Raw genomic sequence first — 26,291 nt, forward strand, 5'->3', positions numbered from 1 at the left:
CTTCGGCTGATTACTCGGCGATCTTATACGTTCGACTGATCGTACACAATTGACCTGTTCCTTGCGTACCAGGTAGAGTTTTAGTCACAGTCACGGCAATGGCTTGTAATTGTAGTTTCTTACAATTAGTACTCCAGGTAATGGGACAAGAGACATCTGCGATGCATCATAGATATTTGTATAACAGTAACATCAGGTATACAATCCGTTTCATTGTATATATTTTTCTTTACCGTTCATTCATATATATTCATATATATTTTTCTTTATATTTCATTTCTTTCATATTCTATGCTTTCATTCTTATCGTGCGCTAAATTAATATCTTTGTTTGAATGTTAATATTGATTTTCTCTTTTTACTTTCCATTAAAATAAAATATCTATCGTTAATAAACAATACTACTGAGATTTTGCTGTATACATGCAAGTTTTGATGGTACTTGAAGAATTAATCAGAATAAATATAAGTTAGGATAAATGGTTTAGAAATAAGTAAAGGATAAGAAACTTCGAAAGAAAAATAATTATGTGTATATAAATAAACCAGAACAAATAGTAACTGTTAGTGTAAAATGAAATGCCGTATTTTAACCTGAGCCTACCTAATGTTCATATTTATTACCATCTAAATTTAAGTCGGAAGGTACTTATATTTGCCGTTAGGGATCAAAAATACCTGATATCCGTCGATACCTGGGAAACCGTTTTCTTTGTTTTCTTAAAGCCCCAAATACTAGCCGGTCATTTCGTAGCCGTATATAGCCGTATAGAGCCGTAATAACCGTATATTTCAAGAATTATAAATGCAAAGCATGAAATTTCACTGAAACGTTTAAATAACAGTGAAATTTTAAGATATATTAGAATTCTATGTAACAAAGAAAATTAGCTTTCATTGAAACTGAATTTATTTGAATAGATGAAACGGTTTTTGGAACGGTTTGGCAGTATAAAAAACGCGCGTGAAATCAAGTAAATCTGTACACGTGAAATATTAGCTCAATTTAAATTACAATAATGTCTGATATAAAGAGTGTTTTGTCTCTATTATGTCAACATTTAAATTTCTCAATCAACATCGTGATGAAACCTGAATATTTTAGGCTGGCAAAGTTTAATAGCACGGCAGAAAATGTCGTGAGTATTATGCACGATATCACATAACCTTTCTATGTATAACGCTACACGTTTTAACATCTATGAAATAAGGATTTCTAATATATAATCTTTTCTGTATTAGACTAGAACGTTTTGGACAGCACTGAATGTCTTAAGCTATTATGCTGTAAAAGAAAAACAAATTAAAATTGATTTTCAAAAATATGGTAACTTTTGTTAGTTCTTTCTTTCAGAACTTTTTAATTGATGCTAGTATTTACAAGATTAATCTTTCTTTTAGATACAATATGGGCTACCAAATTGTGTTTTGCATATTTACAATACCCTGCAATAGAGTTTTATGCTTTAAGCGAGAGTAGTAAAAATAACAGACCATTATTATTAGCATTTGCATGGCTTCTTGGAACACAAGATATTCTAAGTGTTATCACTCACATAAATCTGTCTAATAGTGTGCTAGGAAGAGAATGTTCACGGTTGAATAGCGTACAACAGGTAATTAACTGAATTAAATGAAAATATCAAGTAAAAAGTATTTATAACTTAATTATGCTTTAGAAGAAGGAAACACAGTATAATATACCAGAGACATTCAGTGCACAGATAAATAATATATTGTACTTAAATGGTAAAGTAAATTATAATATAAAAGAGATATCTGAACTGATTTCTGAGAAGGCTAAGTTAATAAGCAAAATTCATACTGCAAGTGTTGAAGTTTGTGGTCTTCCACATCTAAGTGTATCAGAGACAGCACTGATAAAACGTATCTCAACTACCAATAAAAATGCACTTTCCAATGAAGACAAAAAATATATAAAAGAATTATCAACTATTGCTAGTTTATTAGATATACATATGAAGTGGTCTAAAAAGAAACATATATTTTTTGAATGGATGGTAAATGGAAGAAATTTGATATTATATTCACACATTTTATCTTATAAAATAGAATACAATACCGGTAATAAAAATTACAGGTAACAGTAGTTCAAGAACATAATAAATCACTGAACACCAGCTTTGAAGGTGTAGATTGGAATGAAGTTTCAAAGTTTATTTCTTTGTTATGTTCTGTGATTGAAGAAAAACTTGAAACTTTATCATCTAAAGAAGAAACTATTAATTCTCAAGATTATGAACCCAAATGCATTTCACGTTTATTAAAGGTCCAAGGTAATAACACAGAAATAGAAAGGTGGCTAATGGAAATTTCTGGTGACCTGACCAAAAAAACAGAAGATTTAGACAAAAGGAAAGAGGAACTTTCTGAGAAACTAAAAGAAATATTACAGTCAATCCCCCACTCTGTTGAAGTCTCATTTTTATAGTAAAATAAAAATCAATACCTTTTTATCATTTAAATATCTTAAATTTATGGTATAAAATAATGATACGCGCAGTTATTCGTTATTAATTTTCACTTTCACTATCAATTCTAGATACTATAGGCATTACTGATACTTGATCAACAACGCCGAATGACGAAATGAAGACATTAAAAATTGTTACTAGAAATATACCGATCACTGTCCAATTATTAGCCCGGTTGGCCTTGCACATTTGAGCATTATCATTAACGTCGTATCTACTATTCCAAATTAACCCTATTCCCACTGCAATTTGTAATATTAGGCTGCTGCCTATTAGCACCAATGATGGATAATAATACGGATGCCCCCCGTCAGTTTGTAAAACATAACGCAACTGATTTGCGTTAGCAGACAAAAGAGCCAGATCCATCATTCCTTGTGCGAGCGTTTTCTTGTGTTGATAGATATTCACGTCAGGTATCGGCTGAATAGGCGGCATAGATGGCGATGGTAAAAATGGAGTTCTTGGGATTTCTGGTTCACTTGGCAGGAGACCATCATCAATTCCTATCCGAGGACCAAATCCTGTCGGAAAACTTCCTGCCGGTTCTAGGTCATCGATTTCTGGGCCGGACGTCGGTCGTGGATTGTTCGTATTGTCTGTCTCGAGCATGGAACCGGAACGCGATATAGTCTTTAGTGCTAAAGGTTTATAAGTCAATGGTTCTGTCAATCGTTCTTTATCACCAACCTTATCCATATAAATAATCATTTCATCACTTTTATCCCTTGGTTCAGCCATATTTAACTTGCAGAAAATAATACGTTCGTTCAACCACTGTCAATATATCTTCAACGTTCTTCGAATAACAACGAAAAGAGAACAAGTTTCATGGAAGTTCTAAAAGCACCTTCTTTCTTTTGGTTTCCTCGTTTCCCGATAATGCTCTTTTCTTTTAGAATGTAGCAGGACAAAATAAATCAGATACAAATTGGTATTGCAAACACAAGAGTCTGTGACTTATATTATCTACCTCTCTTGAATATCACTACGATGTACGTTCCTTGTATCTCGCGTTGCGTTTCTTTCGTTTAAATAAGTTTTCGTGTGTCACAAGGGCTTCGACTGGCAACACTTTTAAACTTGACTGAAACGTTTTAATACAATGCTTCTGTTCATTCACTAGATGAGAACAAGCTGATTCATGTCCGTTGTTGTGATGTCATACGTCGTATTTCCCTTGGATTTACCATTTGTGTTTCAAGGCTACTGTTTACTGATACCAATCATTTAGTTGTACTGTTTCTTTACGCTGGATCGATTCACTTTGCTGTGCTATGTAGAGTCTTCAAACAATTCTTAGAAGTAAGTTGAAAGTAGAATAAAATCAATGATCACTTCTATTTTTATTGAAAATAGCTAAGTTTCAATATGCTTCTACAATATATCACATGTAGTTATTTGTTTGACTATATTAAATTTCCTTTTTAAACAATTTAGGTATGTAGACGAGTAAAAAAAAATGGTTTAGAGTTTACATGTAAACTGCAACTACCACGTGCTTTTCTAGCCACATTTAAAGATGCGTTCTGACGCGTTCTGACGCTTTATGTCAAGACTTCAGCAGTAGAAGGGGAATGGCATTGCTCCAATGGGATCTTACGAGATCATCGATGTGCGGCTATAAATAATATGTAAATTTTGTTTGCGAAGTCAGAGAAACACGAGAATGTAAAATGTAAACAAAATTCTAACAATATCCTAGCAATAATACAAACTTTATTATTTCAAGTTAGTAATGTACGTGGATCCTATTTTAAAAATACGTATAAAAACAAGTTTTCAAATTATATTTTCATATTCACTGATTTCGTCGAAAAAGAATGATATTTGATGTACGCGGTAACGAACGGTAAAGTTCCAAATCAGTAATCCTGGGTAATGAACGATATAAAACAGATTCACCGTATTTCCCCGTCGTAACTGGTGATTCCCGATTCGAAGCACAACGAATTTGTTAAAAGACACGTACGCATCTACATTGAGCAACGATACGAGGAATTACAGACGATTTAAAGAACTTTTCTGGTCGCGTGAATCCATCTAACATACAGACGACTCAGACGTTTTATTTTAAAATAATCTATCTATACGGTCGTCATCTTTCCAAGAATCGACATAAACAATTATTAGGAAATCCTAAGCTTAAAATACTTAAATAGTTTCATGTCTAGAAATCGTAATTAGATAATATAATTGAATAATTTCTTAATTATCCTTAAACCCGTCTCCCATTCAAAGATTCATTCTCGAGATATTCTATAAATTCTAAAATTATTTGGACCTAAGATTAGCTTCGTATAACTACATATGTAGAGCATCGTGATTATCGAGCTATCACGTTGTCAAGCAAACAACCATCGTCGTTAACTCTCAGGTAGGAAGTAGCATTCCTACAGTCATTGGTTCAAGCTGGACACGGGAACTGGCAGATATACACTTGGCAAATCAGATTTTCAAGATCTAACAAAAAATTCAAGAAGCATTTTATTTATATTTTTCAAGTAAATAATTTAGTCGGACTTATCTTCAGTCTAAAAAATTACGTTCCATTTGTATATCTTTTATGGATTGATTTAGTATCCGAAAAGAACGAGGAAATGAAGACCGATAAATATGAAGACTCAGAAGTGTTGCGCTCACTGTTCGGGAAAATTAATCAGTTGGGAAGACGAGTCCCACGCATGTTGCCAGCCACGATACGTTTCGGGAAATTTAAGAATATCTTCATTGAACAGGAATGTGCCAAACGCTTCCAGAAAAAGATGCGTTAAGGAAGAACTTCCAGAACCACTGCCAGAGAACCGATTAGCCTGTTACGATCAATTTGCTATAGCGAAGAAGCTTCATGCAGAGAATTTGGAACATCAACCCCTTCCTGACAAAGTCAACGACTCCGTTTTCAAAGATGTAAAACCAGAAGAATGTTGTAATGGAATCTCGTCGAAGAAATGCTGTGAATGTTGTAAGCATGAAATTGAAGATCGTTTCATGAGCTTGACTAAGCATTATGGACCAGTTTTAGGCTGCAAGGAGCCCAAGACGAAGATGGATCTAGCTATTTGTTGGGAAACTCCAATAAATCCAGTTTATGAACCACCTAGATCTACTCATATCGATGGGTCAGAAGGTGGACTCGCGCCAGCTATATTTTCTCTTGTCCAACATACTTCTAGACCCACCGCTCATTCTAGAATTTCGAGAAACGAGAAAGGTTGTACTTGCCGTCAATATCATTGTAAATTAGAGGGAGATTTAGATTGCTCAAAAAACGGAAATAAGAAAGGGGATTATAAAAGTGTGAAATGCTGCAGTGATAGTCTTTGTAATGGCTTGAATGGAATAAAAATTTCAAAGCAGGTTCAAGTTGATGAACGACCAACAGCAGGATATTTCAGGAAGTGCGTTGCCTGCAAAGACCAGACTAGAAATACACGTGAAGATCCTAGATTGATTAAATCAGCCGTCGGATTGGCATTGGGTACAGAAAAGGCTGAAAACAATCAACAAAAATGCGGAAGCAAGACAGCGGTATCGAAACTAAAAACGCCTTGTGTTAGAAAGTCTTCTTGCATCAATACTTTAGCTCCTCCATTTAGTGTTGTTAATGGATGTAGAGACGCCGATTTTCCAGAACATTGGAGACTCATGTCAGTTTATCAACAGTCGTATAGGAATCCGTACAGACGAAAAATTTATCGTTGTTAATTTGTATAAGGTGAATTATGATGAATTTTCTATTCTATTCTGTTAAAAAAATGAGAATCTTTATGTTACGTGAAGTATTTAAAAACATATGTAATAAATTAAAATGAAAATTGAAAGTAAAATTTAAATATATCAATGTGGATTTTAATATTTGAATCATGGGATGGTTATCTAACTTTATATTTATAACTATATTCTTCTGCTTTTTATACTACTTATATTAATATATTGCGGCGTGGTAGAAATTCCTAAATCCTGCGTGGAGTCCAGAAGAAGGCTTTCGTTTAAGTGTTCAAGAGCAACATTTTGCAGCCGGTTCAAGAGATCAGGATACGGTGATATGAATCTCTGAAAGTCGTGGCGATATAATACAAAGATTTCACAAGTTTCCACCGCAACTATGGTTGCTATTCTATGCTCGGTGTCCATCACCAGAGCGATCTCTCCGAAATAACTTCCGTCTTCCAAGTGACAAACCTTTATGTTTCGCACAACAAACGAAAAGTATGAGAAAAAGATAAGTAATAGTCGATAAAGAATTACGATAATGTTAATGTTACTTCTTTTCCCACGACAGTGTAAACTGCTACGGTACCGGATGAAATGAAATACAAAGCTTCACCACGGGTACCAGCTTTGACGATTTCATCGCCAGCCATATAGATCTCGGAGTGTAATGAACTCGTTAACTGTACGATTACAGTTTCCGGTAAATGCTTGAATAATTCTACGCTATTAATCAGTCTCAAATAATTATGCAGTATAAGTTCCTGGAGGGTAAATTTTTATCATTAAAATATCTGATTATATGTATATATTCTCTTTTCTGGATATATAGAATATTAAGAAGAATTATTGATTCTAAATAATTTTATCGAAGTATTGTTAGGATGGATAAACCTCTCGTAAATATGGCGAAACTTCATTTATTATTTTCTTGTTCCTTTCGAAGCTCTTTCTGTTGCGGTAATGGTAGAAAGTTAATAGCCGACGTTGTAGGGCATGTGGAAGCTCCTTGTATCGCATGTACTCCTGTAACTGCTGTATTATTTTCAGGTGACGTTTGATAGTTATATTGATCGTTGTCATTAGTTGAGAGAATTGCGCTACAAGAAATGCAGTTACAATTTGTAAATCTAAATCTAAATTTGTAAATCTGGTATAGGAGATACTTACTTAATAAAAATACGTTACCAAGGAATCCGATGATCGTTAGGATCAAGTTTAGTATAATATCTTCTTGCGTTTTCATATCCAAATAGTGAGCAGAGCGAGCACAAGCGACAATCGAACGATGCAGGCACACGAGGTATTTTTGTACTTTCGTTTGTTTAATTACAAAATGTGATGACTTGATCCAAGAGCTGAATATAAACTCAGAATTGATAAAAAAACAAATTTATTGGATTGCAAATACTAACTTGTTGCTTAAAGTGCCTAACGTATCTACAGATATGGGGACATAATATTGTAGACAAGCAGCCCAATGAATGCATATTATCACGACCGTGCACGACTCTAGAATTTTATGCAACTGAAAACTTATTCTATACACCTGAAATTACGAAATCATTCTAATCAGCTATTCTTTCTTCGCGATCTTCAATGCGAACTATGTACTAACATCGCGAACTCTACTAAAATAAACGATGATATTGCGGACTCTCAATATCTTCATCATGTTTAATGTAGTACAATACCACATCGAGTTAGGTATAATATAATCAATGAGTCCTATAGGTAACACGGTCAAGATGTCTATGAAGAAATAGCTCTGCAAGTATTTTCTATACAAAAAATATATTGAGATTACTGATAAAAAGCATCGATCGATTAGCAGTATCATCTAGAAATGAAAGTACCGCGCTACTATCACAGGGTCAAGGACAGTGACTTTCGTTCGATAATCATAGTATCCAGTAAAGAACCACATTATAATATCGCAGAGAAACACTATATTCATCGTGTCGTTAATCACGTGCCAGTTAGTATGTCTGCCAAAGAAAAACGTGATGGACACTGGAGTAACCAAAAGAGCCACAAATGTAAATACAATCATTAACGATTCCCAAACAATCCTATGAAAATTAGCATCATTAATATGTACATATAAACTATCAAAAGAAAAGAATTTAAAGACAACCTGAATAAACTAAAAGGATGTATCATGTAACGATGTGATTTTAGGTGTCTTGAAATCTCATAATTCACTGCGGTTGTACTTTTAAGGCACCAGCGAGTCAAGGGATGTCTCCTAGATAAAATACGTAGTTTTAAAAACCAACGATTCAATTTATTCCAAATCCGGTTTCCTTTTATAATATTCTTTATTTCATCTTCTTCTTGCGGTTGCTCGCAGATATGTTGAATAACCGGAGCACGCTATTTAATGTCAAAATTATATGGTTGTGTTAGTGAATGATAAATTTGAAGCGTTGTGTTTGTATAGTCATATTAGTGATTGAATTATGTTACTCAAGGACTACTAAAGAGATCAATTTACCTCCACACTCGGCGCTTCCGCAAAGTGGGGCACATATGCCATTAAATCCATCCAGCTGATTTGTTGTTTTGACAGATCAGTAGATATGTCGTCGACAATGAAACGAAATGATTTCTACATACGTTATGCAACTACAAACTTTTTATTGATCAAAAGAAATTAGTGAATATTTTAATCTAAAAATACGCTATCTTTATTAAATATTATATTACAGAAATATCAGAATGAATATATAGATAGAAAAATGTAGTTTACTTGTATAATATCTAGATTCGATTGACTGAACGCAAAATTGTATAACAATGCTATCAAAGCAAAATTAAAGATGAAGAGTGTCTAGTTGGTTTTATAATAAGTATTATGTATTATATGACAAATTAGGACTGTTATATCTATTGCGTGATTTTAGAAAAGCACGTGACTATCGTCGAAACAGCTGTAACACACTTGAGAAATGATTTGATTGTTACACGATATATTTAACATAAAACGGCAAATTAACACAGCCAACCGAACGTGAAGATCTCCTCTCTGTGAAGAACATTGCTGTGTTCTCCCTTTTTGATTTTAGCAATGCGTTTTCTTTTTTGTTGTTGTTATTATTAGTTATTGTTTACCTGGAATTGTTCCCAATTAATTGCACCACTTTTTCTGCTTTTATAAAGTACAGTATATAATAAAATATACCAATTTAATGGTGTTAAAATTAATTAAAAAGTTACACTATCAGTTATGACTAAATAAAGTTATAATCGAATGATATCACACTATAAAAAAATATTAAAATGCATTATGAATCTTTAATTTCACGTTCAAGTCGTGTTATTTATCTATAGTCATCTTTAATGTTTTTAATTTTACCTACATTTTTTTATACTTTTAATATATATTTTTAATTTGATGTTTTGTATAAACAGTATATGAAATCGTTAAATAAAATTATTACCGCAAAATATAGTTAGCTACTTAAATAATTTTTAGATTTCTTTGTTTTTAAGTAGTGAATATTAGTCCTCGATACTTGGAAAAATGCGCGATGGACAGCGTATAGGTTGGCTTGTTCGAGCGCGGTAGAAACGTGTAGCTCGCTGTGGTGCGCTCGGTTGGCTAAGTGTTAAAATCCAGATTTCCGGATAGATGTAGCATTCGTTGAAACGAGATACTTCGACACGTTATCTTATTAATAGTTTTTGTTATGGCGATAATGTCTGACAGCAAAAATCATATGAATAACATGTCAGAAACGGATAATTTACAATTGCCTATAGATGTAAGTTTCTTATTATCTTCCGCATTCGAAGGTGTTATTTGGGAAACATAATTTTTCATTTAAACGTTACGTCATTTACTTTTTCCTCTTTACATAGTGACTGTACAAAATAAAAGATTTATGATAACCTAAATAAAAACGTTTATTTTGTAAAAATTTTACTAATAGTTTATGTAAAAGATTCACTTTATTTAAATACTTTTATATTTGTGTACTTGCTTTCTATATTTGTTATACTTCAATTAAGAGATAATAAATATATAATATGATAAGACATCTTTTATTTTTTGAACTTCATGTTTTTTGCTTGATCTAATTAAATTTATTGAGTAGATTCATTTTAATTTTAGGCGATTATACACATATTATCATACTTGTCTACATCTGATAGGATGGCAGCAGGATTAGTTAATCGAACATGGCATGAAGCATCTCTTGCTATGAAGTTTTTAGATGAAGTAGAATTGGTACTTGGTCGACCACGTGCAGACAATTTAAATGAAGTGATAGAGCTTTTACAGCATTCTACGAGACCATTTTACAACTTTGTTTTTAGAAAAGTAGAATTAAAGAGGAATATGGCAATTTGGGATCAATATGGACCTCATATGAAAAGTCTAGTACTGGTAAAATTATTTTAACTTATTATTAAGTATTACATTCGTGAAATGAGAATATATTTTCCTAATACCATATTTTAATTTTCAGTTGTGCTGTGATCTAAGTGAAAAAACATTGGTAGAAATTTTTAAATGCTGCAAGTCTTTGAGAATATTGCATATTAATGATTGCAGGGAGTCTCTAATGTCTGGTAGACTTTTAGAAGATGAGAATGACATAAAGGAACTCTCAGAAACATTTAAAAATGTCTATGAACTTAGCCTTGGATATAACCGTTTCTTAAGTGATGCACTTTTTAATAGATTAGTTGCCATTTGTCCAAATTTGGAATCTTTAAGCCTTATGGGATGTCAGATGACCTTTCATTATGGACTGAATAGAAAATTTTATCCTGATTTTTACGGCTTACCATATCCTTCAAAATCAACGCTGACTTTTATAAATGCATTAGACTATTTTGGACGACAAGCTTATAAACTGAAGCATTTGAATTTTAGCTATACTTTGATTGATCCATCTGCTTTAACTATATTATCAGGTCTACAAAATCTTAGATTAGAGTCTCTAATATTACAAGGATGTGATCATTTATCTATTGAAAGCATTAGAGGAATGACACAGCATCAGACTTGTTTAAAAGTCCTCGATATTAGCTTTAGCGTGCGTATTGCAGATGACAGTTTACTCTGTATTTGTGAAAATTTGACGAAGTTAGAAACACTTAGAATAAGACGATGCCGTGAAGTAACCGATATTGGTATAAAGTATATTCAGTTATTACAACATTTAAAAGAACTCAATATCTCGGAAGACGAACAACTTACCGATGATTCTATTACTCGTGGACTTTGCTCTGGTTGTAATATAATAGATGACGAAAATATGGATCAAAATATTGATGGAAATATCAATTTTGCTCCTCCAGAAAAGAATTGTGTTCAAAGAAGAACAGAAAAAAGGATGAGAAAAGAGAATATGCGAATACTGTCAGCAAATGCACTGCGTATTCATGAAGAATCAGTTGAATGTATATCCAAATTTTTTCCTAATTTAAGACAACTTGAACTTAGCTATTGTTTTAGTGGCGTTACCGATAAAACAATACAGGTATGTATAGATCAATTCATTACTGTTATTTTGTAATTTAATATTATAGGAGATTTATGAAAAGGGTATTATTCATAAGAAAAAAAACAAATAATAATCTCTGATAGATTTTATGCTGATTATTTTCCTGAATTTTCAGGAATTACTAAAACTTAAGAGAGTTTCTGTAAATCATAAATTTTTGTACCAGCGATGATGCTCATGCATATAAAAGTAAGTTTATCTTTTATAGATGATATTCAAGGAGCTTGTACATTTGCAAACATTAAATATAAGCCATTGCGATGAGGTCAGTGATGCTGGCTTAACGGGTATGGGTATTGGTAACTACAAATATGTTGAAAAAATACAAGTTGCACATAATCCAGAATTTACAGAATCCAGATTAAGAATCAGTTTACGGTCAAAGGCCGAAGAAGAGATAGTACGCGATGCAGATCGAAAACGAGAAATCATGAAGCTTTGCGAAAACGTATCTAAACCTTTAAATTCGTTTTCCGGATACTCTTTGATCAGGCTTAAATGCCTTCAAGAACTCGATCTTTCTGGGTGCAACAGAATTACTGATGTCAGTTTAAAACATGCATTCGCTTTTCCAGAATTAAAGATCTTAAATTTAAGCCAGTGTCAACAAGTGGGTGTAAATCAATCAAATAGTATATTAAAAATATTTATATTTATAATAAATCATACCTTTTGTTACAGATTACAGACATTGGATTGGATTATTTATCAAAAAATAATCCGGCAATTGAATACTTAAATCTAAACCGCTGTTACAATATATCAGATATTGGTATATCATATCTTGTTCAGAGATTGCACAGATTAAAACGACTTCTCATACAGGTATTTTTATAATTAAAAATTAACTTCTCTATTTTTAAAGCTTACACTGGTGTCTTTTTTTTATAGAGATGTTCACAACTCACGGATCGCACTCTCGACTCTATTAAATTGTATTGCAAAAGTCTACATTACCTAGATACACGTTATTGCCGGGGGATGTCAGTGGCAGGTCTTGAAAGCTTGACACATTTATATGTCGATTGCCATGAGCATGCAGATGTTGCTTCAGGAGAAAATGAAATATTACCACCACCCCCTCTGCCTTTACCATCATTATCGTCTTTGCCATAGAGACGGTATCAATACCTTCTTTCGCATTTTAAGGACAGGGTAAGGGAAAACTGAAGTATTATTTTAAAAACTGACTATAAATATATTATGTGATAGAAAGAAAAATTAATAGATTATATTTTTTATTTGAACATTTGCATAAAGATTATGCTTATGTTTGACATTATACGTATGCAAATTTTTTAATATTTTCAAGTATTTGCGTAGAAATTTTTAATTCTGTACATATAATAATATGAAGGAATTTTAGTATATATTATGTCAAATATCTGATAACGATTTTAAAGCTTTTTTAGGGGGATGTATACAGTCTAAAAATCGAATAATTTGGATATATTCGGCATATTCATCATTTAATATAAAATCTAATTTAAGCAAATATGCATATTTATGAAATAAATCGGCTAAAATATAACTTAAAGAACATAATTTTTCATTAATTCTTAAATAAATGATGTTATTATTTGAAGTATCACAGGTTAATTTACGATTTTATAACGAATTTTATTCTGCTTTATGGTACAATTTAATTGGTATTACAGCAAGTATTACAGAAATGATAAAAATAATAATTATGTATAACATTTTATACGCGTTTTAAGGATTCATCACTTTTTCCGATATTCATAGCTCAGCTATCCGAAATTAAAATAACTTCAAAATTTAGGAATTTTTATATATTAAATCGAGAAATTTAATACAGATTCTTTTTTTAGACAATAACTAATAAGTAGATAATAGCTGCAATTGAAATGGTCAAAGTATTTTTAAACAAATCTTTGTACATAAAATAACTTCATACATATAGTATAAAAACAATGTTAATAATTTCTATACTGAAATTTAAATTGAAATATTTTTGTGAAAATGCTACCATTAAAAAAATCTATAAAATATAAATACAATCGGTTTTCGCACATAATGTAAGATTTGCTCCTCAAAAACTTATAGTCTAGATTATATCGTTATCGTTATATAAAAAATAATATTATTCAAGTTACTCCTTTCAGCAAATTGCTCAGCATATTATTATTTGAACATATTGCAATATATATTTCGTTAACGCACCGGAGATTTTCGAGTATTTTTAAATAGTATAAAATTTTTATATAAGGATAGATCGTTCGAATTAGGATATATAATAAGATTATGTAAACAATGATCTAAATTTTATTTAGAAACAAACAAATTTAACATTATTTTTAATGATAGTTAAAAGCTTGTCTGTGTCGAATGAAGTAATTTCGATTAAAATTGTGGTTTTCAAAGATATTATAATGTTTTTAATCGATCGCTGCTTTTTTAAATATATATATTTATCATGTGATAACGTTAGTTATAAACAGCAGAATAAAGTCAATTTCCTTTTGTGATATAGTAAAAATAAGAGTATAGATATTGAATTTAGAAGATAGATGTCGGTAAATAAAAATTACAAGTTTGTTTCTCAATGATTTCCTCCAGACGTTTAGATACATTTTAATTTATCCTTTAATTCTATTGTAACTGGTATTTTTATAATTAATAGCAAAACATGCAATTTATAACCGGGAAAGGAGGAATTGTCACCTGTTTTTAATCACCCTACCTTTTTGTACAAAACTTTAATGTATCACAAAATTGGATATCTACAAGTGTGTAGTATCAACTATACTTTTGTACAGGATACATTATTTTGATTTTGTTACACTCTTGTAGTTTGATCTTCCATGAGTAAGTGAATAATCGTTTGGTTAAATATTCTTTAAAGTGTACATACACTTAATAATCAAATGATAAAACAAATTGATATAATTTGAGTTAATCGTTTGAAACTAATGACTTTCTATTAGTTTAATAGAAAAAAAATTAACAGTTAGCCCATAGAAGATCAATAACAATTTTCTTTAATAAATATTTTGAACAAAAAGGTTTTTTAAGTTGTTCACATATTGCATTGTAAATTAATTAACAGACGCTTAATAATTACATAATAAAAGTAATGTTAACACATAGATAAGTAATTTAAATGAGTTAAATCTAAGAAATTATGAAGTGTGTTGAAATATTTGTAAGGTTGAAATATTGTAATATGTAAAGAAAAGTAAACTACATAAATGTATGGTTGACACTTCACTGTATATGGAATTATATAACATATGCTAAGTTTTTTATGAATTTGTAATATATGGTGTTTTTCTTCACAAATGAATATAAAAAAATCTATTTATTACTAAATTAAAATAACATGTTAATCTAACAAAGATTACAGTGTACTATTCTGTTTATATTATTTTCTGATATACACAAACTCAATCTATTTTGTAAAGATTCAACATTAAGATTTCAGTGTTTGGTGAAAGACATTTATTGGTTTGAACTATCTACTGCATACAAGTAATTGTACGTGTGAATGAACATAATTTTTATTTCACAATGAAAATAAAAAAAATGTTTTTGATTTATACAACAAAAATATGGATTAATTATTTAGTTAAGTATCTTGATTCCATAAATATTCTAAATAATTACTTAACACCCTACTTACTTATTCACGCTCTATGATCAAATTCATTTACAAAATTAATTAGATATTCTTATCAATAGTATTACTTTCACATAGCCTTTAACACACTCAAAACAAAAATTAGAAAAATAAAATTAAAAAGCAGGATTGAAAAAAGGAAATCTAGAAGATTAAATATATGAAAAAGTGTTGATTAAAAGTAAAGAAAAATCTTTTACACAACAACGGGAGTGATAGTGGAACTAGACACTGAAATCTTAGGTTGTACTATCACCTTTAACTTTGTTTAAACTTTGTTTCAACATTTTAGGTTTGTTTAAACCTTATACCACAATAAAAAGACGTTTACGAAAAAATAGACTGACATTATTAAACAAATTTTATACCTTTAACATGCTCACTTTCTGCATATATATATGTATAGATTTGTATATATATACATCTGTGCACCTTTTAGCGTATATGCCGCTCAACATAGAATTAATTCATTTATAATCTAATACTGTGCATTACATACACATGTAAAAAAATTGTTACTTTTCAGGTAATGGACATTTTTAGGAAACATTTTATGTTTTTTATCAATGCAGAATCCTGCATAATTATGTACAAGTCGGTGAAACTGGAAATTACAGCCCTTTGTCGATACATACACGATACGCGCATATTTGCTTTTGCTTTTTTTATGCTATATATTCTTTCAATGATAGTTCGTAGAATACGTTTTTATTTGTTTAGTATCTATCCTCATCAACACGAAGATAAATTGTTTCTTCCGATTTATAGATTTATATCGTTTGATTCTTTATTTCCTTCTTCAAGGAATTTTAAGCATGAACCACTGTGTGTACCTCTTCAATTCTTTACATCATCCCCTTCATACTAAACTTGTTACAGGGTTTACCGTAGCATCATATTCACTAATTAAAACGAAGACATTACCAATAAGGCGATTAAAAATCCAGCAGTCTTTCTTCCAAAGCTAAAATAAAAAAACAATTATATATATTTGTGAATAAGGAAAACGGAAGTCTATAGATGCTAGTAGCAGTCTTAATTCGCGCATTATAGTTAAATGTTCTTCAGTTTTGTTTTCATATCTGAATTTTTTTCATTCTTTTAATTAAAAATATTCTTCAGCATGCTTGGAAGGACAAAGGTCTCAAAATTAAATACTGCTAATACACAACTTCTTTATGTATATATAAAAATAAGTTATTGAAATATTGGTGAACTGAACAATATCAGGCAATACCTTTATTTTAAGTGTAACTGAAATATCAACGATCCATCCATAGATTATTCCTATGTTCGTTTTTTAAGAAGTATAGATAATTTGTACTTTGCTTTCGGTTAATTTTAGCCTGATAAAGAATATTTTTTTTTGTTAAGCTAAATAAATAAAATAACGAAGTGTCCGATTGCTGTAGAATAATTAGCTGCAAACACATGGAACTAATTTTGTTAGTATAAAAAAAACAAAAGGAATTGTATATAATTAATACATGTTTTCATTTTAGAGACAAACAACATTTTTCACCAAATTTACTGAATATTAAACTAAAATATTCATGTAGTTTCTATGACGCATTTAATATAAATATTTTATTCTTCTTTCAAAAAAAAAATATATATATATATATTCGTACTTTTTGACAATCAGTAGTAATTTTTTAATAGTAACTTGTAGATCAAACAGACAGTTAGGAAGTAAGAAACTTATATTTATCAGCATATATATACAGTCACTATAGAATTCAGGTTAATAGAGATGCAAAAATGAATTAAAAGACATTCACATATTTATTTTAGAAGTATTTGTTTTATATATTTGTATAAACAAGTCAATTATAATCAATTTCATCCATGTATTTGTTAAAACAAAGAAATGTATTATAATCATATTCAATATTTATGAGTCTGTACAAAAAACAAATTGCTTCAAGTATGTATTTTCTAATATAGAAAATAAAGTGTGCTATACTGTATTGTATATTATAGTAAGTACACATTTGCTGACCATTTCATTTCAAATGAAGATATTCTTTATTAGTTTTTTCTATAGAATATTGTAACAATAAAATGATTGTACTTTTACGTAACGAATTCTTTTATAAGTTATTTTATGAGTTACAAGGTTGTCAGAATCTAAGTGTATATTTACACAAACGTAGAAAAAAGAATTGTTTTGTGTACAATGAGTCGACGTTTATAAATAAATACTAATTATCATCTTCAAAAAAACGTTAAACGCACAGATTCTTTGTATTATAAAAATATAAAATTCTTTCGCTTCTAGCGTTTTCTTTTTCTTTCTGTACAATACACCTTGATCTACAAGAACACTGAACATTTCAATGTAATTATTTTTTAGATTCAATGTGTATTATATACGATTATTCTTCTTTTTAAGAAGAATTTAGTACAAAAAATACGAATTTCGTATATACTTCTTTCTTTTATTATTTACGTGGATGGAATTCAAGCAAGACAATTCAAATCCTCATAAATAATATGATCATTAGAAATTACAGATGACAAAAGTACACAGAAACCTAAGTGATGCCTTTAACAATATTTGATTGTCTTATTGTATTTCTGCAATTTCTGTTCGAATTGTTTAAAAAAGATTACGCAATAAATATATGGTAGTACGATAATTCTTTAATATAAGATATGCAGGAACTTCAAGTTTGCATTGTACGATCGATAAGAAACGTTAGTCACTATAACGTGCTTCCGTGTCTTTAAAATAAACAAATTATTTTTGATCGAATTATATACATGAAAAAAAGGAAAAGTATTTACACAGATATGAAATATATCGGCAAATGAACAATTTCCTTGTTTGATTTTTGTTTTATATTGTAATAATATATACTATAAATAAAGTACGGCACAACATTAACGTTAACTCATAAAAAAATTAACGAAACAATCAAATTTTTTAATTGCTTTGTATGCATATATAGCAGCAAATCCAGAGGATTTTATGCGCTCCTGCTGTTTTCACTTATTTATTGTCCTCCATAAACCGATGGGATCATTTGATTGACCGCATTTTCCTCAGGTACTATTGTCAGTACATTACAAGCTCGTTGCTTATTTGGTCATCAAAATACACCGAGAGCGACAGAGAGAGAAAGAGAGAGAGAGCATGCTCGTGATGATCCATCGAGAATAAAACATACTGAAACCAAAGCATTGGACGCAACAGATCTGAACCTGCAAAAAAATCTATCCTAAGACAATTTCATTTTGAAAAAGAGGTTGAACCTCGGAGAAGGACAATCTCGACGGGGAAATTCGCAATTTGTTTCAACGAAGATGCGTTTAGTGACCAACTACTCGATAAACATATATACATAAATCTTTTCTTTTAATATAATTTAGATTCAATATACAACAAAATTTTGTGTATTATTAATTTATGAACAATTATTTTCTGTTATACAGCAATAAAAATGTTTCTTTTTTTTTTCTTTGAATGAAATGATCGCTTATTAAATGTAATGAGAAATTATGGAACTTACCATAGGAATGAGACTTTATGATGAAGTGTTCACATCATTTGTTAAGGAATTCAGAAATGAAAATTTGCTATCCTCCAAATCGAGAGAATCCGAGCTATAAAGATTGATTATAGCTGTATCACCACCTGCTGTGCTAGTTGGAGGAGATGTGGCCTCCAAGAAAATGTCATCGTCGAAATCTAAGAAGTTTTGAACAGGATTATATGCCATAAGTTCACCACCACCAGTTCCATTATTATTTTCTGCAACTGTAAGCAAATTAAAAGGTACAAGTTAGTTTAGTTATGTATTCAACAACATTCAAATTATATATTAGTAATTGTGCAATTAGAAATTTTACCATTAGCATGATTTTCCTCTTCTTTTTCAGATTGTGGGTTCAACTCTGGATTAACTGGCATACCAAATGACATTGGATCATCTGCTCCAAATAACTGTAAATGTACATTAATTAATAAAGGATAAACTTTTCAGATATTATTTGAATACTTACACCAAGAAGCGTATTTGCATCGATACTATAACCCTCGCATCGTAGAATATCGCGGAGATTGTCCAATTCTGTTTGCATTGTTTCGAGGTGATTATCCATTTCCTCCCTATAGAGAATTATTCAAAGTAGATGAAAATGTATAAAAGTACCGAAACTTATCCACACAAACTTAGCCACATTTGATGGATCAAAAAGGAAAACGTTGTAAATCCTTTCAATATTCATCCTGAAACGTACAATCTTTCTATTTGTTTCAATGACTTCACAAGCAAATCAATATTTGTTTTCTTTGTTTAGCCAAATTTTTGTTTCATTTCTTTAAATTATAAATGCAGCAATAGAATAGAATAATAATTGTTCCAAATAAAATAGTCATTCTTTTACAATTATTGCTTGTGCAATCAAGTAATTAAGAAATTCACAAAAACAGAAATTGATTAGTGTTTTAGTATTCTGTAAAACATTGATAATGTTGTAGTGCATGGTCTTTAAAATATTTTGCATAAAAGTTTGGGACGATGTATTATTCTATGTCAAGATATATTCAAACTAAATTGACCTTTGAAAACCAGGGAATGAAATGCAGCACTAATAGAACAATAATTAAATTACATGATAAACTACTTAAGCAGAGATATCTAATAATCACAACACCACAATTACCAAATATATATGATTATCAATATATATTATAAATATATATGAGGTAAGTATAGTTTCTTATGTAGCACATTTTAAAAATTTATCTTACAACTTTACTGAGTAAAAAGGAAAATTATTTTGAACAAAATAAATTATACGAGCATAGATTCAATCAATGGAAATTTTGTTTTACACCTAAATCCATATTGATAAAATTTCTTTTATTTAAAATAAAATTCTATATTAAAATCAAGAGAAGCTGAATACTTCTGACTAGAATTAATAACAAAGGAAATTTTTAATAATTTGGAAAATATTTAAAAAATTATATCAAGGAGCCCTTTATTCTTCTGGTTCTATGGAATGTGAAATCTCTAGATCAAAGGCAACCATTTAGAAATTTAGTAAAAAATTACACATTATTAGTGAAGTGTTATTACTCCAAAACTTCCAAATTGTAATATAAATAGAAATAAATTGGTTGTCTCCCACCTCTGTCTTCTGACTAAAAATTTCCACTATAGGTAAGTGGAAAGTGCTGCATTTAGCATTTCTTACTTATGGTCTGTGTTGAACTTACATTGATCCTAACCTGTAAGCAGCATCAGACATGCCCGAGGGAATGATGCAACTCAATGACAAATCTTTTGAATTGCTTGTCCCTGCTCCATTGCAGTTGTCTTTGTTCTGCCCCGAACATTTCTGAGCACCATTTGTATAAAAGTTTTTTTCGTTATTCTGTTCAACGTTATCATTTACTTTGTCAAGTTGATTGAAAGTGGCATTGGTTTCATTGCTTTCAGAATTGTTATTGTTTTCACTAAACTCGACATTCTCGGTTTCAACATCCTCGTTGATTATTTCTGGTACTATTAAAATATCTTCGAGTTTTACCAGAGTTGGATTATTCTCCTGAACATCTTCCTCCATATCTGTTGAAGTTCCCAAATCGAGCTCACACTTTACATTAGTGACTTTGTTCATATTAGCTGCCATTGCTGCGAGCTTTGGACTACGCATAGTTGACAGAGGTACTGCCTTTGAGGCTGGTTTATCTTTCAGTAAAGCGATCACCGGTGCAGCGTCTAATGGTATTTCAAGCAAATGTGTTTCTTCCCTAAAAAAGTGAGAAAAGCAGTTGCCAATCTTCGTTTTCTTGAGTTTTTAAAATCGTTGCTGTGCCATAATCTGCTTTTAAACACATTCTTGACTACAATTCGGATTGATGGAAGTATTGCAAGAGCATACAGAGATGAATTTAAAGCATTATATAAGAACATGCTTCTAAATATACAATGAATTAGTCAGGTTGTAGTACATAGTAATATAGATTTTTGTAGAAGAAAACTACATAATGAAGAGGAAAACAGTATTACAGTATTATAGTGCGTATATGTGAAATATATATGAACAAGAAAGTTAAAGAGCAATTATCATCTTTTAAGAAAAGCGAATATTATTTAACTTTTATGGTATAATAAACCTGGAAAAATACTACGGACGTACTCATTCTTCTATATTTCACTGTGTATATAAACTATTTTTATTATTTAAAGGTAAATATTTAATGGTCAATTCAGCTTGATTCTTTCTACATATAAATGTTTATTATATTGAAAAATTTTATGATTTGAATATCATATAGAATTATTGTATTTATTATACATAATAGAAGTATAAATAAATAATTACGTATATAAATAAATTTTAAAGGAACATATTCATGCATGGAATAAATTTTAATATTAAGTAATATTAATAAGAAGTAATCTTTCATGCATACACACACTATCTAAATTGATGACAAAAATAAAAGAACTTCATGACATATTTAATACCACAACATAGACCAAGATTTATTATCAAATAAACTATAATGAGAATTAATATATCAACAATTGTACTCAGAGGCATAACTAAAATATAGATAAATAAATAATGACATTAATATGAAATGAAGTGGCTAATGAAGAATTGTATAATAAACAATGAAATTAAATAGAAGCAATTCAACCAAGGATTAACGAGACTTCTCCCATAAAAGTAACTAACTACTGAAACAATATTTTCGAAACTTTAACTTTCTTTGAATGCTTTAATATGTTGAAATTACAATTAATGTAAAATTTAGGGAAAAAAGCAACTACTGATAGTTGAAAGACTTGCAGACTAAGAGATCATCTTAAAATCAACTGTTCAAATGAGGAATGCTTTCAAAGAAGAATGTTATCGCAATTTTGCTGAACGTTCATGCAGAAAAATGAAACTAAGCAAAATTGCGATATTATACAAAAATAAGTTCTAGAAGTACAAACACCAGCACCAAATGACGACAAGAGAAAAGTGTTAACCTTGGTTCCTCTCCATCCTCCGTCGATGGGATCAAAATTTTGACCGGCACCTTGTTTTTCCTCCTGGCAATATTTAAATTGCAATGGTATGAGTAATAATTGAAAATGAATTATCTTATGAAGTATGACAAAAAAGTCGTTTACACATAAACTTCGTTGATCGTGTCCTGAGTAGGCATAATCAGGTTGCGATATACCACGTGCAATTTATTTTTAATGCAAAATATAAAATGAATAAAGCTACTATAGTATGATACGATTTAAAAGATCAAAATTTATGCCCCTGTGTGTTTCATTGAAGTAGAGTATAAATTTTAATTTCATTAAGTTAATTATTTCATACATTCCATGCATGGGAAATAATTGGAATGTGTGTTGTAAAGGAGTATCTTATAACTTATCTTTTTTTATCACTTTCCTAATCTCAGTAAAAAGACAAGCAAAATGAAAATATAAAAATATTTTTTCACAGAGTTACAAACATTAACATTTCTTTGCATTTATTATGCAAAACTCCATCTTATAATTCCAAAATTGAAAGATTGTACATGATGTGAAAGATTGTGTACACGTCATTTATATCGGTGATCAAATCTATAATTAGATTACTATAGTAAAAATTTTATTTAACTTACTTCTTCTTACCCTTACATCCACGTTTTTTCTTTGTTTCAGTTTCTTGAGAATTAATAAGTTCTATATCATCTGGTAAGTGAAGAGGATCATCAACTAAATGAATTGTTTCCATATTATTGTCTTCCATTATTGAAGTGTTATTATGCTCAGGACTTTCAATAGCTGGGTTTGGATGTCCTTCCAACATTCTGAATGAAACGGACAACAATTATTTCACATAATAAAAAAAAAAATACATTTATGATACAACAAATCACATACTCTGCAACAATATATTCCGAATCTAAATCCGGTTCTGATGAATCAAGTTCGTGAATTACAGGACCCGCTGGTGATGTTTGTGACTGAAAATAAAGATATATATTATATTAAAGAAATAAACTACAAAAATCCTATGAATTCTATAGAGTTACCTTTGATAATTTCGCCTGTTTGTTACGTTGACGGTTAGAATCGTCGATCATTAGTGGATATCTTCTTTTAACAGAGAGACCACCACTTCTGGAAGGCTGTACCAATGTAACTAAAAAGTGTATAAGTTTATTAACAATTTGCTGTTGTTTAAGGTGCTTCTGTCTAAGCATTGCTAGTTCTCGCCACAGTGCTTCATTTTCTCTTTTCATGGCTCCAAGTCTTGAATCTAAATGTTCTTGACGACCTCTCATACTTCTTACTTCAGTAAGCATTTTATTCATTAGTTCTGGTTTAATAGGAGTAAGTGCTGGATCTTGTCCTTTATTAGAGGCAATCTAGAAAATTATCACCGAATGCTTGTACAAGTATAAAAGTAAAATTTATGAAAAGTTTATATAAAATATGAAAGCACTTACTTTTCTTTTAATATGTTCTACAAGATATGGATGACCTTTACAGAAGAATTGATGTGCGAATTCCATTTCATCCTTATCACATTTTAAACCACCAAATTCTACAGAAACTTTCTTGTGAAAACCATCTGTATACACACTAACTATGAATATATCTACATATACATTTTAATGTTATAGTTCTATATGTTATCACTTACACATATTCAACTGCCTGATAAAACTGGCCATGTTATTGTGTTTGTAGTAATGTGGCAATAATTCTCTGGCAAATTGTGCCTGATTTCTAATGAAAAAACTCCTTCCATTCTAAAATAAATAAGTGTATACAATAATCTCTTTTCTCCTAAGTAACTTCTAATATAATTTTCTCTATGGTAAAGGCATATTGTGTTAGATAACAAGTTCTATGAATATAAATATTAAGATAATTATATAATACATATACTATTCTGCATATATGTCAATATATAGATATCAAAGTAAAATAATATTTTTATAAAGATTATGTAAATCACAGAAAATAAATGATCTAACTGATGAAATTATGTAATGAAAAACAATCATTTGAACAAAATTAAATGAAATCTTTTCCTTTCTTTAATGGAATTTGTCATCAATATACATCATAAATATAATCCTATACTTTTTACATTCTTTTTATAAGAAACATATTGTAATTGGACTATATAAGATGCAGTACATTTAACAAATAATTAATTAATTTTTATAAATGCTAAATGTTAATATCGTTGCCACATTAATCTCTTAAAAGGCTATTTATTGATATTTGTATAGAATATCTTATTTAATCTCTAAACAATGAGAACTTAAAGTATGTTTTTTGTATCTAGTACAATTTTCACGAAAATAATGTATTTTTTATTGTAATAATAATACATAAATAAAATATTCAAAATATGTATAAAATTAACATTGACTACACATTTCCTTAACAAAAATCATTCCTGTTAACGAACTTACACACATGTGTCAATGTTAAAGAAACAATTACAAGTATCGTTTAGTTAACGTTTGTTTAAATATTACTTTGCGGTTGGTATATTTTGTTAATCCAGGAATGCGCTGCCATTCAAAATTTATACGAATCGTTCGTGAAAGAGAGCCCTCGACGTTCGATAAAAAAAAATGTATGTTTATTGAAATAATGTAATATACATAATCGACCGAATAAGCACCGAATAAATTACAGCGATGTTGGGTGCATGCGAAATATAGGTTGTGTACGTAAAAATGTACACTGCGGAGGTCAACGTTTAACTTACGTTTAATTTGATCGGTCGCGCGACGTTATCATTACGAATAAATAATAGTCGCCGTGAAAAAACGTACCGACCGATGCGTTAGAATTTCATACATCTGCTGCATATAAAAATTAAAGGATTATAAACGAATAACAAAATAAAAGTACTTACAGGTGACCAACAAATAAGGTCGTCAGTATCAGAATCTTCGACCAACTTCCAAAGTTTGGCAAGGAACGCTGGTACACTGGTACCCAATTCCGGGATTGTATGCATTTCTGCAATTTGTAATTTCTCCACTTTTGATCTTGATCTTTCACGAAAAAAATCTTCACATCTCACGACAATGGCTGGCCGCTGACGATGTTATTCTGCTAGTAGTAGTTACAGGTGGAGAGAAAGGGGGAAATATTTTAATGTAGGGACATGTCCGCTTTTCATTTAAGATTATAACGCCACACATTGGTAATGTTTGTTAAATACTATTGGTCATTTCTGTTGGAGCCTGGATTTAGCTATTGAATAAGCTTAAAATATGATAAGCTGATTTTTATTAAAAACATTTTTAAGATAATTTGTAAACACTGCTAAATACCATTCGTAAAAGCGTGAAAGATAAAAATAAAAGATAATTTTTTAATGCAAGCAGAGATAAGTAGGCCGATGGCTTACTAATGAAATTCACCTAAAAGTTTGCTCTATGAATTACCGCATCCAGCGACTGAACATGAATTATACGCATATCTCTTCTAAACGTTTATATGCATGACAAGAAGGAATATGTGGATTCGTACCTGGGCATACCCGAGTTGGCCGAAAATAGGCGATTCAAAAACAAATGATAAAACTGCTGCTCCGTACTACGAGCACTTAAAGTTTTAGCACTTAAGGTACAGTTATTAAACTTATAAATTTATTTGAATAAAACAATCTTATGAACAAAGCGTTTAATCATTTAAAATCCTTCCAATATGTACAATCCTTAAATCATTTCCAATTACTATAAGTTTAAGTCCAAAGTGATTTTTCTGTAATCAATTCCAAAAAAGGCAATTCATTTCTGATATTTAATAAAAGCTTTAAAACATTTTTATGTTTTTTAGCCCCCTAGCCTTCGCTTATCTCTACGCTGCACCGATACGAATGAACATTTCCCTTCTCGTATATACGTACGTTTCTCCTGCCAAGAGCATC

At 30.3% G+C, this 26,291-nt stretch overlaps 5 protein-coding genes across 15 annotated transcripts; 2 read left to right on the forward strand and 3 right to left on the reverse strand.

The window, feature by feature from the left end:
* Positions 1–7: 7 nt before the first annotated feature.
* Positions 8–3,628, reverse strand: LOC126866452 (ninjurin-A-like). 2 transcript variants are annotated; one of them, XR_007689868.1, is made up of 2 exons: positions 2,471–3,628; positions 8–156 (listed from the first exon to the last, which is right to left on the reverse strand). XR_007689868.1 is itself a non-coding variant. In XM_050620047.1 (2 exons), exon 2 carries the CDS (start codon positions 3,234–3,236, stop codon positions 2,535–2,537), a length of 702 nt encoding a protein of 233 aa, XP_050476004.1. In that variant the 5' UTR covers positions 3,237–3,387; positions 3,469–3,628; the 3' UTR covers positions 2,428–2,534. The 2 variants fall into 2 exon arrangements, 1 of the variants encoding a protein (XP_050476004.1); XM_050620047.1 differs by lacking the exon at positions 8–156 and having other exon boundaries at positions 2,428–3,387; positions 3,469–3,628.
* LOC126866435 (uncharacterized) lies at positions 320–13,713 on the forward strand. 3 transcript variants are annotated; one of them, XM_050620000.1, is made up of 12 exons: positions 320–1,139; positions 1,243–1,327; positions 1,402–1,616; positions 1,680–2,021; positions 2,102–2,297; positions 3,622–3,800; positions 10,327–10,602; positions 10,685–11,704; positions 11,937–12,338; positions 12,410–12,553; positions 12,620–12,883; positions 13,141–13,713. In XM_050620000.1, exons 1-11 carry the CDS (start codon positions 1,020–1,022, stop codon positions 12,842–12,844), a joined length of 3,204 nt encoding a protein of 1,067 aa, XP_050475957.1. In that variant the 5' UTR covers positions 320–1,019; the 3' UTR covers positions 12,845–12,883; positions 13,141–13,713. The 3 variants fall into 3 exon arrangements, with proteins under 3 accessions (XP_050475957.1, XP_050475955.1, XP_050475958.1); XM_050619998.1 differs by having other exon boundaries at positions 12,620–13,713; XM_050620001.1 differs by having other exon boundaries at positions 1,683–2,021; positions 12,620–13,713.
* Positions 3,809–6,215, forward strand: LOC126866449 (uncharacterized). Its single transcript, XM_050620042.1, has one exon. The coding sequence runs from the start codon at positions 5,112–5,114 to the stop codon at positions 6,201–6,203; it is 1,092 nt and encodes a 363-aa protein (XP_050475999.1). The 5' UTR covers positions 3,809–5,111; the 3' UTR covers positions 6,204–6,215.
* On the reverse strand, positions 6,393–9,848 carry LOC126866444 (potassium/sodium hyperpolarization-activated cyclic nucleotide-gated channel 1-like). Of its 2 annotated transcripts, none has more exons than XM_050620032.1 (9): positions 8,707–9,848; positions 8,347–8,585; positions 8,066–8,281; positions 7,828–7,990; positions 7,625–7,758; positions 7,398–7,567; positions 7,104–7,309; positions 6,764–6,973; positions 6,393–6,680 (listed from the first exon to the last, which is right to left on the reverse strand). In XM_050620032.1, exons 1-9 carry the CDS (start codon positions 8,755–8,757, stop codon positions 6,393–6,395), a joined length of 1,677 nt encoding a protein of 558 aa, XP_050475989.1. In that variant the 5' UTR covers positions 8,758–9,848. The 2 variants fall into 2 exon arrangements, with proteins under 2 accessions (XP_050475989.1, XP_050475988.1); XM_050620031.1 differs by having other exon boundaries at positions 7,380–7,567; positions 8,707–9,847.
* On the reverse strand, positions 13,328–25,519 carry LOC126866441 (heat shock factor protein-like). 7 transcript variants are annotated; one of them, XR_007689865.1, is made up of 13 exons: positions 25,269–25,508; positions 24,033–24,141; positions 23,836–23,960; positions 23,419–23,754; positions 23,267–23,349; positions 23,005–23,193; positions 22,370–22,432; positions 20,599–21,135; positions 19,377–19,482; positions 19,224–19,317; positions 18,884–19,131; positions 16,606–18,575; positions 13,328–16,332 (listed from the first exon to the last, which is right to left on the reverse strand). XR_007689865.1 is itself a non-coding variant. In XM_050620024.1 (12 exons), the coding sequence occupies exons 1-11, from the start codon at positions 25,371–25,373 to the stop codon at positions 18,899–18,901; spliced, it is 1,968 nt and encodes a 655-aa protein (XP_050475981.1). In that variant the 5' UTR covers positions 25,374–25,507; the 3' UTR covers positions 13,328–16,332; positions 18,884–18,898. The 7 variants fall into 7 exon arrangements, 4 of the variants coding, with proteins under 4 accessions (XP_050475981.1, XP_050475980.1, XP_050475982.1 ...); XM_050620024.1 differs by lacking the exon at positions 16,606–18,575 and having other exon boundaries at positions 20,611–21,135; positions 25,269–25,507; XM_050620023.1 differs by lacking the exon at positions 16,606–18,575 and having other exon boundaries at positions 25,269–25,507.
* Between the last annotated feature and the right edge of the window lie 772 nt (positions 25,520–26,291).

The sequence above is a fragment of the Bombus huntii genome, chromosome 6, assembly GCF_024542735.1.
Source record: "Bombus huntii isolate Logan2020A chromosome 6, iyBomHunt1.1, whole genome shotgun sequence".
Lineage (NCBI taxonomy): Eukaryota > Metazoa > Arthropoda > Insecta > Hymenoptera > Apidae > Bombus > Bombus huntii.